Source organism: Triticum dicoccoides, chromosome 2B (assembly GCF_002162155.2).
Source record: "Triticum dicoccoides isolate Atlit2015 ecotype Zavitan chromosome 2B, WEW_v2.0, whole genome shotgun sequence".
In the NCBI taxonomy this organism is placed as follows: Eukaryota; Viridiplantae; Streptophyta; class Magnoliopsida; order Poales; family Poaceae; genus Triticum; species Triticum dicoccoides.
Window position 1 is genome coordinate 782803614 of NC_041383.1, and position 15316 is coordinate 782818929.

Consider the following 15316-nt stretch of genomic DNA (forward strand, 5'->3'; position numbering starts at 1 on the left):
TTCTTTATTAGCAACTTCACTTTGTTTTTTCAAATAAATTCATTGTTCAATTTTTACTGCTCTACTTTGTTCATAATATAAACCATTGTTCATTGTTGTTTATTAAATTACCATGTCTATCTGCTATTCCTAGGATTTCCTTAAATAACCATACTAATATATAGAACATGAGAACATGTCCATCTCGGAGAGAATTAATCTTGCTTCCTTACAGCCTCTGAACACGAGGACCATGTGGACTAAACCTGCATGTGGGTACACCAAGGAGATTGTCCAGCTTATGAAGGTATAAGAATTAATTGGTCATAGTTTGTGAAGACAGGGGTTGGATAATTTGGAGAATGTCAGATATGTGTCTTTGCGTTCAAGGCTAAAAGGGGCAAAGTATCGCTCTCTGTCTACCTATTTTGACAAGGTCGGTTACAAGGTTGTCATCATACTATCCATGCAAATGTTTCCTGTGATTTCATCTTCTAAACAATGATCACAACAGGTTAACATGACATGGCATGTGAACAATCAATGTGACGACCAAGTGAAGTCATCAACTATCAGGCTTTAGCAGAACTATATAGGTTCATTGTGAGTGTTCGCTTGCACTTATCTCACACAGCTGATCTGGCTCACTTTGGTTATATAATAAGCCAACTATTGTATCTACTTAGTGTTGATCCATCGGCTTGGCTTACTTTTGGGACATAGTACATATTCCCCCATTTATCATGAACTTTCAGATCTAATGTTGCCATGCTTCTGGTAAGTTTGATGGCCTTACCTTGTGACATTGTCTGGACAAACTGCTCTGCACTGGACACACTTGTGTATCAAGGAAATGCCATGCTTCTGATGTAACCTTATTGGATTGGACTTATACATTATTTGAGTAATTACTCTAAATTTCCTTTGCAATTGTTAATATGTTGTTTATCTTCTTGGACAATAAGTTGAGTACCCGTGAGAAAATTTATGCGGTTGATTTTGATCTATTTTTTATTGGGTCCATAAATAATGATTTGGTACTATGACTGTATTATCGGATTGGATAAGACTGTACCCGACAGCATTTTCTACCGGGTGCGGCAAGCCGCACTTCCTAGCTAGTTGGTATGGCTCCTGTAGAGTCTGAAGACAAGAATAAAGATAGAGTCTCAGTCGGAGCATCTCTCAAGGGAGTGAGACATGCACTAACAAGCCTAGTGCGTAAAGGGAGCCCACCTCTAAGGGTGGCCCCTTTACAACAGAGGAAGACATACGAATCTCACCCCCTACGAGTCCAGTCTCCGGGGGCGCAAATACCAGGTACCAATGATCCAGTCAAGCATGAACTAACAAAGCATATTGGTTTCGATCACGTCTATCCGAAGTCAATAGAGCAATTTAGAGTGTAGCGGTATCTTTTGCTAATGAAATGAGAGTGGATATGAATGTGGAATTGAGTGGAGAGATGAACTAATCTATACTCTGCATGTCTTCCATTTCTTCACTGCACAGCAAGCAAAGGATTGGGGATTCAGTGGTGTAATGTTAAGAGGTCATGCGACATGAAGACATTGATAGCAATATGCATGGGGGAAGTTCCCATCAGGCAACAACGGTTCGCTCCTTACATGTGGATCATACCGAACTTTGCGCATTGCCCTGAGGATACTAATGATGATGTGATCCAGACGTATGCTCGCGTGTACATTTGGTATGTCGTCTCTAAGACTATTTGCTGATGGTGGTGGCAGGACCGCTCAATGGATGTCGATCAAGGTGTTGATTGTCTTCGACAACAAATTTAGCTGGGGTTCGGCGGCACTGGCCTACTTGTACCGGCAGGTAATCAATTGTCATTTTAAGTTTATTTGTACATTACCAATGCAAACTTTCCCTTAACTACCATGTTTGCCTTTACGTGTAGTTGAACGATGCTTGTTGTAGGTTCTCATGCATCGCTTTGATTTTTCATGCATGTCATCTGCATAATGTGAACTTGTGTTTAAGCAATTACCCCCACTATCATGGGAAACATACTCTGTTTGTGTGTTTTTTGATTTTGATCTACATCATGGCAATTTTTCTACAAGTTATGTCTCTCTACATTTTTGCATCAATTTTTACTATGAACAATATTTTCTTGGTAATGTAATAAACGTTGACATTTTTTGTATATACATGTCAACTAAATTTTCTACACTACATAAAAGAAATTTGTATATATTTTTTGTTTTTGCATAGTTTTTGACATTTTTTTTTCCTACAAATGGAATTGTGTTGGGCCAGAAAGCCTAGCTAAAGGGGTGGTGTTCAGGCGAGGTGTTTCCGGGAGAGTCCCTGTGTGCCGCCCATGTGCGTCAAAAGGAGCCAGCTTGCTGAAGCCAGAACGCTTGGGCCGGCCCACTATGCTCCCAATTGTTTTCTTTTATTTTTTTACTTTGAAGCATAGAGCCGACACTGTAGCAATCGGCACTGTAGCGTCCGGTTCACAATAGCTCTCACTATTTGCTCGGTTCTTATTTCAGAAATTTAGAAAATGCTAATATAAACAATGAAATTTTTTCATATACACTTTAACTATTTTGTAATGTACTTTGAACAATTCTCGAATACGCATTGAACATTTTTGTAAGGTACGTTGACAATTCGTGAATACACATTGAAACATTTAGTGTAATATATGTTGAACAAAAATGAAATACATAATGGAAATTTTTAGTATTTTGTTGAACAAATTTGTAGCAAGCGGAGAGGGCCATGGCGACCCCCATTTGGCCCAAAGGCTCACTAAATATATATTTTGATAATAATTCCATGAAAAAAATTAGAAACTAAAAAATGCCACAAAAGATGATATCTCCTAGTCATCACCCGAAAAACTTGTGTGCAAAAAAATGGCAGAAAAAATGCCACCTCTCAATATTAAAAATGGCATCTTCTTAAAAATAATAAAAAATTCCATCCTCACAAATATTGAAATACCCATCCTATTACAAAATAAAAAATGCTATGCTCTTATAAATAAAAACTGCCACGCTCTATTAAATAAAACGGTCATCCTCTAATAATAAAAATTCCATCCTCTTAAATAATAAAAATGGCATCCGCACAATAATAAAATGCCATCTTGCTATAAAATAAAAAATAACATGCTCACATAAAATAAAACTACTACCCTCTAATAATAAAAATGTCATCCTCTTATAATAAAAAATGTCATCTTCTTATAGTTAAATACAATCCTCTTATAATAAGATATGTCATTCTCTTCTAGTAAAACTGCCTCTCTAGCCCATTGACTAACAGCCCGCTTCAAAAATAGATTTTTGGGTGAATTAAAAAAATGCTTCAAAAATGTCAAGTTATATACAAAAAATCTTTTTACCATGAACGCTCATGAACTATCTCTCTAGCCCATTGACTAACAGCCCGCTTTAGACTTCCCTGCGTGTTGGTTACCCTTTTTGTAAAAAAAAAGAAGCAAAATTAAGTGTTTGCCAGAATCTGCAGACAATGAATGTCTCTAGCCATCTGACGTGGCATTGGCCCTATGTCGAGATCTGTGCGACTACGATGGAGACGTTCGATGGGGACCTAGGGTTGGCCTCCCAGGGAACACTGGTCAGATAACATTTCTGATCTTTTTAGGGAAGGAAAATCATTAGTTTGCCAATCATTAGCTTCGCCAAGGCCCAAGTGGTAGAGCACTATCGCCGCTAGTTCAGTCGTAGAGCAGAGAGGAGAGCAGAGGTCGCTGACAAAACCCCTATTCGCGATCGCTGCCCTAATTTTCCCTCCGCACAAGCACCGACTATGTTCTGTCCTCCCAGTGGACAGGCATTCTGGATAGGTTTCCGAAGACACCAGTGCCGCAGACATGATGGACCAGTCGCCGCAACTCCAAAGGGATTCAACAACGTTAGGCAATGCCGGCTCTAGGCATGCCCAAATGTTGTTTCACGGAATGCCTGAACAAGACCCAGTACAATCTTTGCCCCCATGATATTTGCATTCATTGATTAATTTGTTGCACATACCATTCTATCAAACTTGTAGGGCAATAGTTTAACCGCGATGCATATTGTAGGACCAAATAATGCTTAACATAATAAATTATGGCCAAGAGCCTTTGCAATTTGACATTGGGATACCAATTTCTCGTTGTTTGAAGTTGGGAAAACATCACACACTAGAAAGAAGAAGGTAGTGAAGCCAAGAGGTTCGGCATTCACATAGTTTGAAGATGTCTTGTTGGTTGAAAGTTGGTTGAATAAATCAAGTCAAGAAGAAGCCATTCAAATGGCCCAATTGTTGGATGAAATTGCGCGGGAAACCAAAGTGGCAAACTGTCATTGAGGACATTGAAAGCGACACCAAGAAGATGAAGAAAAACAATGGGTCTAACTCCAACCAATCAATTGGGTTGGATGGCGAAGATGAAGAAAATGGTAGAACAGACATACAAGCCTCTGTGCCAACAGGTGATTGAAAACAAGTGGGAGAAGGGCAAGATCTCGCGTGATGGCGTGGCAAGCGAAATGTCCACCACTTGGAGGGGCAATTTTCCGCCAAGGAGGTGAAGAAGGAGAGGTACAAGATCCTCATAAATGTGCAAAGGGAGAAGATGAAGTTCGACCTGGAGAGCTTGAACATGGAGAACGACAAACTAGAATTGGACAGGCAATGCAAGATTGCAAAAATGGGAGCTCGAAAAGATGGAAATATTGATTGCTGAAGAAGAAGATCAACGACCGCAACAATGCTGGTACTTGAATCATTCGTGCATCGCCTATCTATTGTATGAGTTGCTGCATTTTATTTTGGCATGTAATGAACTGTTGAATTGTTGTTTATTTTGTATCATCGAATTGTTGAATTAGTGAGAAATTTATGTTATAATGGATGTATATGGATTAGCATGAATTTGAATATTCACATATGAAAAGTGTGGTTGTACTGGAAGAGAAATAAAAACGCGTTGTCCACGTGCGCGTCCGCTGACATAAGGGGCTCGGATTTATCAAGTTCAACTCCGGTTGTAGATGCTCTGAGGAGGCTTTTACTAGTAGTAGTATTTTTCAACTCTCTCACTAAGGGATTCGAGTGGCTGCCTCTCTCTAGTAGCTTCCGAGTGAGCGGAAGAGAGCAGTAGAGCAGAGCAGAGGCGGATTCAGTTCTGAATACAAGGACTATGTTTCAGTCTGCGTAGAGCTCCAGAGCAAGAAACCCGTGGTGAAGGCCCTCTACGACCTGAAACTGACCAACCAGGCCACCGGGATGCAGTCGCTGAATCTTCTCCCGGACATCGTCCGTTCCCGGCCTTCGAGTCCTCTAAGAACGACCATGTCAAGGGGCCTGGCACGTTCATGAAGAAGGACCTCCTGGAGCCGTCCCCGTACCTGCACTATGACTGCATCCTGATCCAGTGCGATGTGACTGTTCTCCTCAAGAAAATGCCGGCCGTGGTGACCACCACCACAAAGACGCCTCATATCCAGGTGCCGCCGTCGGACAAGGAGAAGCAGTGCATACAGATCGTGGACATGCAGCCCGCTGTCTTCGGAGCATTTCTTCACTTCATATACACAGATTCATTGCCTGGCATGGAAGACCTCCTTGACAGCCATGACAAGAGGGAGGTGATGAGGCATCTGCTTGTGGCTGCAGACAGGTATTCCATGAACATGCTCAAGCTGATGTGTGAGGGCATCCTCTGCAAGGGTCTAGATGCTGAAAGTGTCGTCGCCACGTTAGCTCTCGCTGATCAGCATCATTGCAGCAACCTGAGAGACGCTTGCATCGAGTACATCAAGCTCTTCTGTTAGAACAGAGGAAATGTCTCTTCGCCTGACCAGAGAGCATGTATTGATGTCCTTATATATAGCTTCTATATGTATGTATTTATGTGATATGCACTGCTGTATTTTAGATCATGTTGCCTTGCCTTGTCCTGTCTTTTAGATCATGTTTATGTGATAAGCACTGCTGTCTTTTATGTTGGCTCGACCTGTATTATATGAATCCATGACAGCTTCTTGTGAATGTGCTGCTATCCTTATCTTCTTTCCTTTTTGTGCTCTTCTTTTTGTTACTCAAATAAATCTGTAATCATTTTTTTGTGAGAAAAATAAATCTGTAACTTAGCTAGGCTAACATCAATCAACAGGTGTTGCAGTACTACAAACAATCTGCTTGACAAAACCTTCCCCCAGATAGGGTTTTATTGGTGGCGACCACGCCTGTATCTATGGATAATTGTACAACGTTGAGACACATTGTACACTCTGTTATTCAGCTATGCTGCAAGGCAGCCTGCCTTACACTAGAAATACACACATGATGTTCCCGACCCAAGTATAGGTATCTCTGAAGGCAGCCCACTACACAATACACATAAGCCACACTGACCCAAGGATGTTTTACAAAGGGCAGCACATCTCGATACTCGAGCGTGGGTACTCAATCCTGATAACGATCAAACGAGGTCTCCTCAATCGGAAACGCCGAACAGATGGCTGGTTTTCTCAGTCTTGAGTTACTGACTGGACAAGTGCAATCACTTGCTCGATGCTCTCAAATTGGCGGCGTCCCTTCAGGATTGCCTTGCCACAATCAAGCGCGCGGCACTCACATGATGCTCTCTTGCTGGCATCCTCGATTGAGTCAAAATCCTCCACATGGGCAATTCCAACAATTCTCCTGCACAGGGAGGAGCAAGTATAGGAGCAAAAGTTGAGTGAATTTTAGTCAGAGTCAGGAATCATGAGATCATGCATAAGGCACAAAAATATGTGCAGAGACTGAAATCAATGTCCAATGTGATTTTTAGTTCTTAACAGGGTACATTTGGTAAGCTATCATGCTTTTTTTTTCACTGCATAGCATTTCTGAAGCACATTTCATCAAAAAAAATTCTTTTGTGCTGCGATAATTAAATCTGGTCTTTCGGGTCAAATGAATTTTATACTACTCCCTCTGTAACTTAATATAAGGTGTTTTTCAGTGTCAAAAAACGTCTTATATTAAGTTGCAGAGAGAGTAGTTCTTTACATGGTACATTTTGTAAGCTATGTGTGCTTATATGTCACTGCATAGCATTGTGAAGACGGGATGCCATATCGAAACTGAAATCTGAAACCTATGCATTAGACTAACTTAATGCACCTTGAGTCATTTCAGTTAAAGAGAAGCATTGATGTATCACCGTGGTCTAAGAGTAGATTACATTCAACAGATAACCAATATATTCAGAGATTATTTTTTTTGCGGTATATATTCAGAGATTTGGCAAGTACCTGATCATTTTGGCCGAACCAAATCCAAGACTGTCATGAAGTAAACCTGTCATGTACTTCTTCTGTACAACGCTCAAAAGCTCCGGGTTGTTGTATATGGCAGGCAGGTATGCCTCCCCATTCCCATCTTTGTGTTTATTCCAAAGTCCCAGAAATTTCTGCTGGAACAAATTCCATGATTCTTCGATCGTCTTCAATATCCATTGCTTATAAGCCTGCAAAAGATGGGCAGTCCAAGCGCTTATTTTATTACAGGGACAACAAGAAAAATATCTTCAAGGATGTGTTATAGCATGAACTGACACTTCTGCAACTGCCAATATTGAAGATGCCAGGGATGCTTATGGACTTGAAATAAGGCAGGTTATTCCATACAAGGCAATTATTTGAGGTGCTATACTCTTTCAGCCAACCACCCTCCTCTACATGACAGCTACAGGACCTTCATCATCCTCCAGTATCAATTATATATTCTTTTAGTAGAGAGGGACATCATATTTAAGCTGGTATATGCCTTCTTTCAAAAAAGCAATATTCCAAACATTTATTCTAATAAAGAATTTCTAAATAAATAGTAAATGGTGGATAAGGTAATCAGTAATCACTCAGGAGCGCATTAAAGAAACATGGTACTCCCTCCGTCCGAAAATACTTGTCATCAAAATGGACAAAAAGGGTTGTATCTAGAACTAAAATACATCTAGATACATCCCCTTTTATTCATTTTGATGACAAGTATTTCTGGACGGAGGGAGTATTAGTTAACATAAAAGGCCTACCGTAAAAACAGCATGTCATACTCTACTATATTAAAGTAAAAATAGGTGCCAGCAAGACAAGGTTAAAACTTAAGGCCATAATACTGTTATACATACCTTACGGTCATTTGCTTCATCAGCATGCCCATCCTGTGCGAAGTAGGCCAGAATCAGGTTCCCCAAGAAGGCCCCAATGTCGTAACCCATCGGCGCGTAGAAGGCAAACTCCGGATCAATCACTTGAGTGGAATCTGGGGTCACCATGATGGAACCAGTATGGAGATCACCATGAATCAGAGCCTGGGCTCTCTCAATAAACCTGCAGTGTAAAATTCAGATAAGAAACACAACATACGCAGCACCAACGAATCTGCATAAATTCGGAGCTAGCCGATTACATGGACTTCAGTTCACCAATCTCCAATTTCAGCCCATCATCCTCCCGAACCGCTTCGGCGTCTTTGTCTAGAAGAGGCGAGTTCCAGCGATTGTATTTGGAGACCATGTATGGGTCCGAGAAGACGACCTGCTCCGTGAGCCTGCACATCTCCACGTTCTCACAGTAGCGAGCAACTGCAATTCACATCAAGACACGCCATGAATTTCACCTCTTTCCCCCTTTTACAGGCAGAAGAAAATTCAGAGGAGCAGAGCAGAGCAGCCCCGACCTTGCTTCTTGTGGTCGGTGGTGGAGTTGTAGAGGAGGGAGGTGAAGAAGAGGGTCTTGGCCATGTAGTCGGCCATGTGGTCGGCGAGGAGCGGGTACTGGACGCCGGCGATGAGGCCCTTGCGGAGGATGATGTGGGGCGGCCTGATGTAGCGCATGCCGATGAGCGACATGGCGCGGTCGAAGTGGTAGACCTCCGGGACGTGGTCCGGGCAGAGGCGGCCGTGCTCCCGCAGCGCCGACGCCTCGAAGTAGGCCCGCTCCCTCGTCATCGGCCACGAGTCCCCCACGCAGCGGATGTACGGCAGCGCCTGATCCGATCCATCCAGAACGCGTCAGTCAGGGGACGGGGAGGGAGGGGGGAGAGGGGGACGGGGGACGGACCTGCTTGACGACGACGGAGCCGGCGTCGGAGGTAACGATGTAGACGAAGTTGAGGTTGCCGTCGCCGACCTCCTTGACGGCGAGGCCGTCGACGCGGCCGCCGAGGCTGGCGGCCAGCGCCGGGGTCGCCCGGATGTAGGCCACCAGCGACGCCTCGTCCAGCGGACGGAAGCCCTGCTCCTCGTCGCCGGCGGCCATGGCGGGCGAGCTGGATCGGGGGGGACTGAGGGAGTGGGGAGTCGCCGGGGTTTACGCTGTCGCGGCGGGTGTGTGGGTGCGGGAACAGAGACGCTGCCGCTCTGTATTAATAGTGCGTGCTCTGCACCTGGACGGGTATCTGGCAATAGTGACCACTTGCGTTGGATTGGGATGATTAGGATGAGGATTCCCGTTGACTAGGAGAGGTATTGAGAGCAGCCGCGTCCTGACTCTGGGCCCATACATTTTCTGATGAGGAACATATAAACTTCTTGGTACAATTTTATTCCGAGGAAAGCAACCCTATACACATACTTTCTCCACAAATGTACCTTCTCTTTGCCCCGCTCCGATGGATAGAACATGAGCGTCTCGAATTTCCTTGTTTTCACTAATTTACAAGTCTTGTGGCTCGGGAAAAGGAGAACGAAGAGCTTCTAAGGGCATGAATTCCATTGCTTCATTGATTTTGAGGAGAGAGGACTGGCGTGGTTTGGAGGGCGTTGGTTCAAGGACAATAGATGCGGAGAAAAGGACAGAATCTTCACGAGATACACAATGACAATAGCAGTGATGAGTAGGTGCCCAATAGCTTGGTATCTAGGCAATGCAAAACGATGTACTTTGTGGGGTTGTTTAGTATGCTATACCCGTCTCCACGTGGAGAGACAATCGTTGCAATCTCATGGAAAGAGGTGAGCAATGCAGCACAAGTAGCAAGTTGGATGGCACTGCTAACGCAGCAAGGGAAGAAGGCAATTCCTTTTTTTTCTTTGTTTGCCTCCAATATCTCAAAGCTCACAAGTACGTTGAACGGAAGAGGGAAATAGATGTAAGCCCGACATTACACAATGGAAAGGACTATCTCTCTCGACCTAGAGGCAAGTTCTCAAAACGTACATATATATAGGATGGGGGTGTCATTCTAGATGTGTGAGTTTAGCATTCATTCATGTAGTATGTTTTTTGGGTGGTCATTGATAGAGTGTGAATATAAACTACAGTCTGCAGTCTAAAGCTAACAAATGTTATATGTGTTTGGTGTTGGTTGTGACGTAGTGAGAAATGCATGTGAAAAATGTGATGAAACACATGTAGTCATAGAACTCGAATCACACTTCAGTTTCCAACCGTCGAACACTTGCTAAGTCTATTGGAATGTCAATTATTTTTTTTAAAATTTGAGGGGGGAAAAAGACTGGCAACTACCTTAACAAACAGGAAGGGATGTTAACCAATTCAGAAAAATGACTCCCCAGTCTTAAGAAATCCTCTATAACACTATGCTTCCTAGTTTTAAAGAACCTATATTCAATTGAGGTCACCAATTGAAGTTGAGTCACCCGATTTTAACTAGGTCAACAATTTCGCAAAGTCCTCTCATTCAATATTTTAAACTATAAACTGTGCTTTCTAGTTTTAAAGAACCTATATTCAATTTTGAGGTCTCCAATTGGAGTTGAGTCACCCAATTCTAACCGGGTCAACAATTTTGCAAAGCCATCTCATTCAATAGTTTTAAACTATAAATTGTGATTCCTAGTTTTAAAGAACCTATATTCAATTGAGATCTCCAATTGGAGTTGAGTCACCCGATTTTAACCGGGTCAACTATTTCGCAAAGCCCTCTCATTCAATATTTTTAACTATAAATTATGCTTCCTAGTTTTTAAGACCTCACAATTAGTTCGGGTCTTTAATTTAGAATTTGGTCACCCTATTTTGACTAGGTCAATGATTTCTCTAAACTTTCAATTTTGTACTATACACTATGTTTCCAAATATTCAAGGCCTCGCAATTAACTGAGCTCTTCAATTTAGAATTTGGTAACTCGATTTTGACTGGGTCAACAATTTCTCAAGGAGCTCCCCCATTTGATTATTTTAATTCACCATGTTCCTAAATTTTGAGACTCTTTCATTCAATTGAGGTATTCAATTTTAAATTTTAGTATTAAATTAAATATCTTGAATAAAAAAGGAAATTAGCACATTAATCATAATCTTCAAAAGTAATCTCAAAGCATGCCCTGCCAGAACGAGCTGAACTTAATCAAAAGGACAAGGTCCATAAAATAAAACATGCATCGCTTATTTTTGTCCATCAGGTCAAATATCACGAACACCACCTGCAAACATCAATGTAGAATTGGACTGAGGGACTGAGGAGTCGCCGGGGACGCTGGGGTTTACGGTGTCGCGGAGGGTGTGTGCGTGCGATAGCGAAGACGTTGCCGCTCTGTATTAATAGTGTGTTTACTGTACCTGGATGGGTATCTGGCAATAGTGACCACTTGCGTTGGATTGGGATCAGGATTCCCGTTGACTAGGAGAGCTCTGAGAGCAACCGCACCGTGACTCTGGGCCATACATTTTTCTGATGAACAACATATGAACTGTCTCTAGTAGTACTAGTAGAATTTTATTTGGGGTAAAGCAACCCAATACATTTTCTGCTGAAAGTTTTAGTCCAAATGTACTTCTGTTTGCTCCGCTCCAAGGGATAGAACATGAGCGTCTCAATTTCCCTTTTTCACTAATTTATAAATCTTATGCCACGCAAGAAAGAAAATGAAGAGCTTCTGAGGGCATGAATTCCATTGTTCCATTAATTTTGAGAGATGCGGAATAATGCTGATTGGAGGGTGTTGGGTTAAGAACAACAGAATCGGAGAAATTGGGTGAATCTTCACGAGATACGCAATAACAATAGCGGCAATGAGGACCCGGAAGATTGCTTGGTAACTAGGTAATGCAAAACGTTGTACTTCGTAGGGTTCTCTAGTATGCTATTCTCATCTTCCAACGGAGAGATAATCGTCGCAATCTCATAGAAAGGCTTTGGCGATGTAGCACAAGTAACGAGTTGGTTGTCATGGCTAACGAAAGATGAAGAGAAGGCAAATCCTTCTTTTTCTTTGTTTTCCTCCAATATCTCAAAGCTCACCGGTACATTGAACAAAAGAGGCAGATATATGTAAGCGCGGCATTGCACAATGGCAAGAACAATCTCTCTCGATCTACATGTAATGCAAGTTCCTCAAAATGTACATATATATATATAGGATGGGGGTGTCATTCTAGAAGTGTGAGTTTAGCATTCATTCATGTAGTATGTTCTTTGGGTGGTAACTGAAAAAATGCAAATATAAACTACAGTTGAACACTAACAAATGTTATATGTGTTTGGTGTTAGTTGTGATATAGCAAGAAATGCATGTGAAAATGTGTGACGGAACACATGTAGTCATAAAACTTGAATCACACTTCAATCAAACCTTTACTCAGTCTATCAGTACTCCTGCAATGCCGATTATTCTATTTAAAATTTGAGAAAAAAATTATTAGCAACTTTCTTAAGAAATGTTGACAAATTCAGAGGAGGAGGAGGGGAAGGGGATAGTGCCATATGATGGGAATTTTGGCTGGTCTCATGCCATAGATAATTCTCACTGAGCATATGAAATGAAATTCACTTTATAACCGAGACAGGGAAACTAAAAGTATCCAATAGCTAGGTCTATTGTGCTAGCTGCCTTCAAGAACTCCCACGTCTACCAAATCAATAAATCTCATTGACCGTATGAAATGAAATTCACTTTATAACCGAGACATGGAAACTAAAAGCATCCAATAGCTAGGTGTATTGTGCTAGCTGCCTTGAAGAACTCCCACGTCTACCAAATCAACATGTTACCATCCAAATCACCTTCGGTGGATGAAGAGACCAAGGATATGTTTGGTTGGTGGCCACATGTGCCTCGCCAAAATTTGGCATCCTATGGTATTATAGACCATGCATGGTCGTCGGCAATTTTTTTTCGAAAAACATAGTACAGATGAGGACGCTCACAACATGCATGCACACTCACTTCTATGAGCACACGCACACAAATCCTATCCCTTTGATGGAGCACCTCTGAGAGCCTGAGCCAACAGATCTTGAGATAGACAAAGTCGCATAGTCTATTAAAAGTCGCTCACATATCCCACATGATCGCCACAACTCTTGCCAAAAATTTGGCCCAAAGGAGGCTAAGAAATCTCCAACCAATATCTTTGTATGGTTAATAGTTGCTAAAAACTGGTAGGACATAAGATGGCATGAACCGAAAATAAAGTTGAACATAAAGCTTGAAACCAAAAGATGTATAATTCACTAATGAAACTAAAATACGTACTATTCACTAAGTTGATGGTAGATCAAATCCTAGGCTTTGGCTTCCTCGTACAGTCAGTTCTGGTGCACAGTGTCCATTCGAAATGATTGAGATTTTGTCTGGTGTTCTTGTTTCAGTGGGTTGCAAATTATCGTGGCTTTATCAAGTCCACGAGATCGGCGACGAGCTGATAAGGAACCGGTGCGACAGCTCTTTGGATGGTCTTGGGACTTGTTCAAACCCGCCACCACTTCTTATGTGGGATTATGTCACAACCCAATCAATTCTTAGCAGTGTATGTGGCATCCACATACTACCACATACGCAAACATTGTATACATTGATACAATGAATCAAGATTTCGGTGGGATCTCGAGGGGATCACGAAGTTGGTATCAAGGTGCCGGCTCTTTGAGTTGATGACGATAGCCGTCGGAGATGGAGTCAAGTTAGGTGGCACTCGAAGATCGACGTACACGACTCCTGGGCTGGGATGACAACACTTCGAGTTGGGTGGCGGCGGGGGTGGGATGGCAACGCTTCAAGTCCTCGCGCATGGGGGATGGGGGAGAAGACGAGGAGGAAGTGACACTCGATGGATAGGAAGGGAGGAGCTAGGTTTCATCGATAAAAGACAATGCTCCATGGAAAGGACAAGGGAGGGCCTCGTGTTGTCCCATTCCAATCACCAATGGGAAAGAAAGACACTAATGTGTTCGAAGTGATTGAGATTTTGTCTGCGTCCTTGTTTCAGTGGGTTGCAAATTATCGTGGCTTTATCAAGTCCACAAGATCGGAGACGAGCTAATAAGGAACTGGTGCGGGCCAGGATGTAAATGGACAGCTCTTTGGATGTCCTTGTACTTGTTCAAACCCGCCACCACTTCTTATGTGGGATTATGTCACAACCCAATTAATTCTTAGCAGCGTATGTGGCATCCACATACTACCAAATACGCAAACATTGTATACATTGATACAATGAATCAAGATTTCGGTGGGATCTAGAGGGGATCACAAAGTTGGTATCAAGGTGCTGGCTCTTTGAGTTGATGACGATAGCCGGGGGAGATGGAGTCAAGTTTGGTTGCGCTCGGAGATCGACGTACACGACTCCTGGGCTAGGATGACAACACTTTGAGTGTACCCGGCGGGGGTGGGATGGCAACGCTTCAAGTCCTCGCGCACGGGGGATGGGGGAGAAGACGAGGAGGAAGTGACACTCGATGGATAGGAAGGGAGGAGCTACGTTTCATGGATAAGAGCCGATGCTCCATGGAGAGAACAAGGGAGGGCCTGGTGTTGTCCCGTTCCAATCACCGATGGGAAAGAAAGACAACAATGCCGCTAGATGTTGTGGGTTTCATGGCCTATCCTGCATACACCATTTAATCTTATTGGCTATCCCTGCTAGACTTAATTTCACGGACGGCCTATAAGAGCATCTCTAGTGGATGGTGTATATGGAGGTGGATGCTAAATATACACGATCAAAATCAAAAAATGTTTCCCAGTGGATCGTGTATCAGGTCGTGTACCTATACACGTCGCTCCCACGAGCGTACCTGGCGTGGTACTAAACACGACCGAACCACGCTCGTGGCTCGTGAACAGAAGGGAAAAGAAGAGAAAAAAGCCTCCCGCTCCCGTTCCTCTCCGGCCGCCTCCCCAAGGTCGCCGTCGCCCCTCTCCGGCCGCCGCCCAAGGTCGCCGTCGCGTCTCCTCTCCGGCTGCTGCCCAAGGTAACCATTTTTTCCTTTCTCGCGAGCGGGAGCAGAGGGGCGGCGGCCGCACGTCCTGCAGCCCGATCTGGCGGCGGCGCCGGTGCCGGTGCGCGCCCTGGTGAGAATAGAGGGCGGGGACGGGGGGCTGGGC

At 43.2% G+C, this 15316-nt stretch overlaps 1 protein-coding gene and 1 pseudogene across 1 annotated transcript; one reads left to right on the forward strand and one right to left on the reverse strand.

The window, feature by feature from the left end:
- The first annotated feature begins 1692 nt into the window (after positions 1 to 1692).
- Positions 1693 to 5804, forward strand: LOC119361420 (annotated as a pseudogene).
- A 364-nt stretch (positions 5805 to 6168) lies between these two features.
- Positions 6169 to 9362, reverse strand: LOC119366266 (methylthioribose kinase 1-like). Its single transcript, XM_037631961.1, has 6 exons — positions 9084 to 9362; positions 8701 to 9010; positions 8431 to 8605; positions 8150 to 8351; positions 7275 to 7489; positions 6169 to 6678 (listed from the first exon to the last, which is right to left on the reverse strand). The coding sequence occupies exons 1-6, from the start codon at positions 9279 to 9281 to the stop codon at positions 6504 to 6506; spliced, it is 1275 nt and encodes a 424-aa protein (XP_037487858.1). The 5' UTR covers positions 9282 to 9362; the 3' UTR covers positions 6169 to 6503.
- Between the last annotated feature and the right edge of the window lie 5954 nt (positions 9363 to 15316).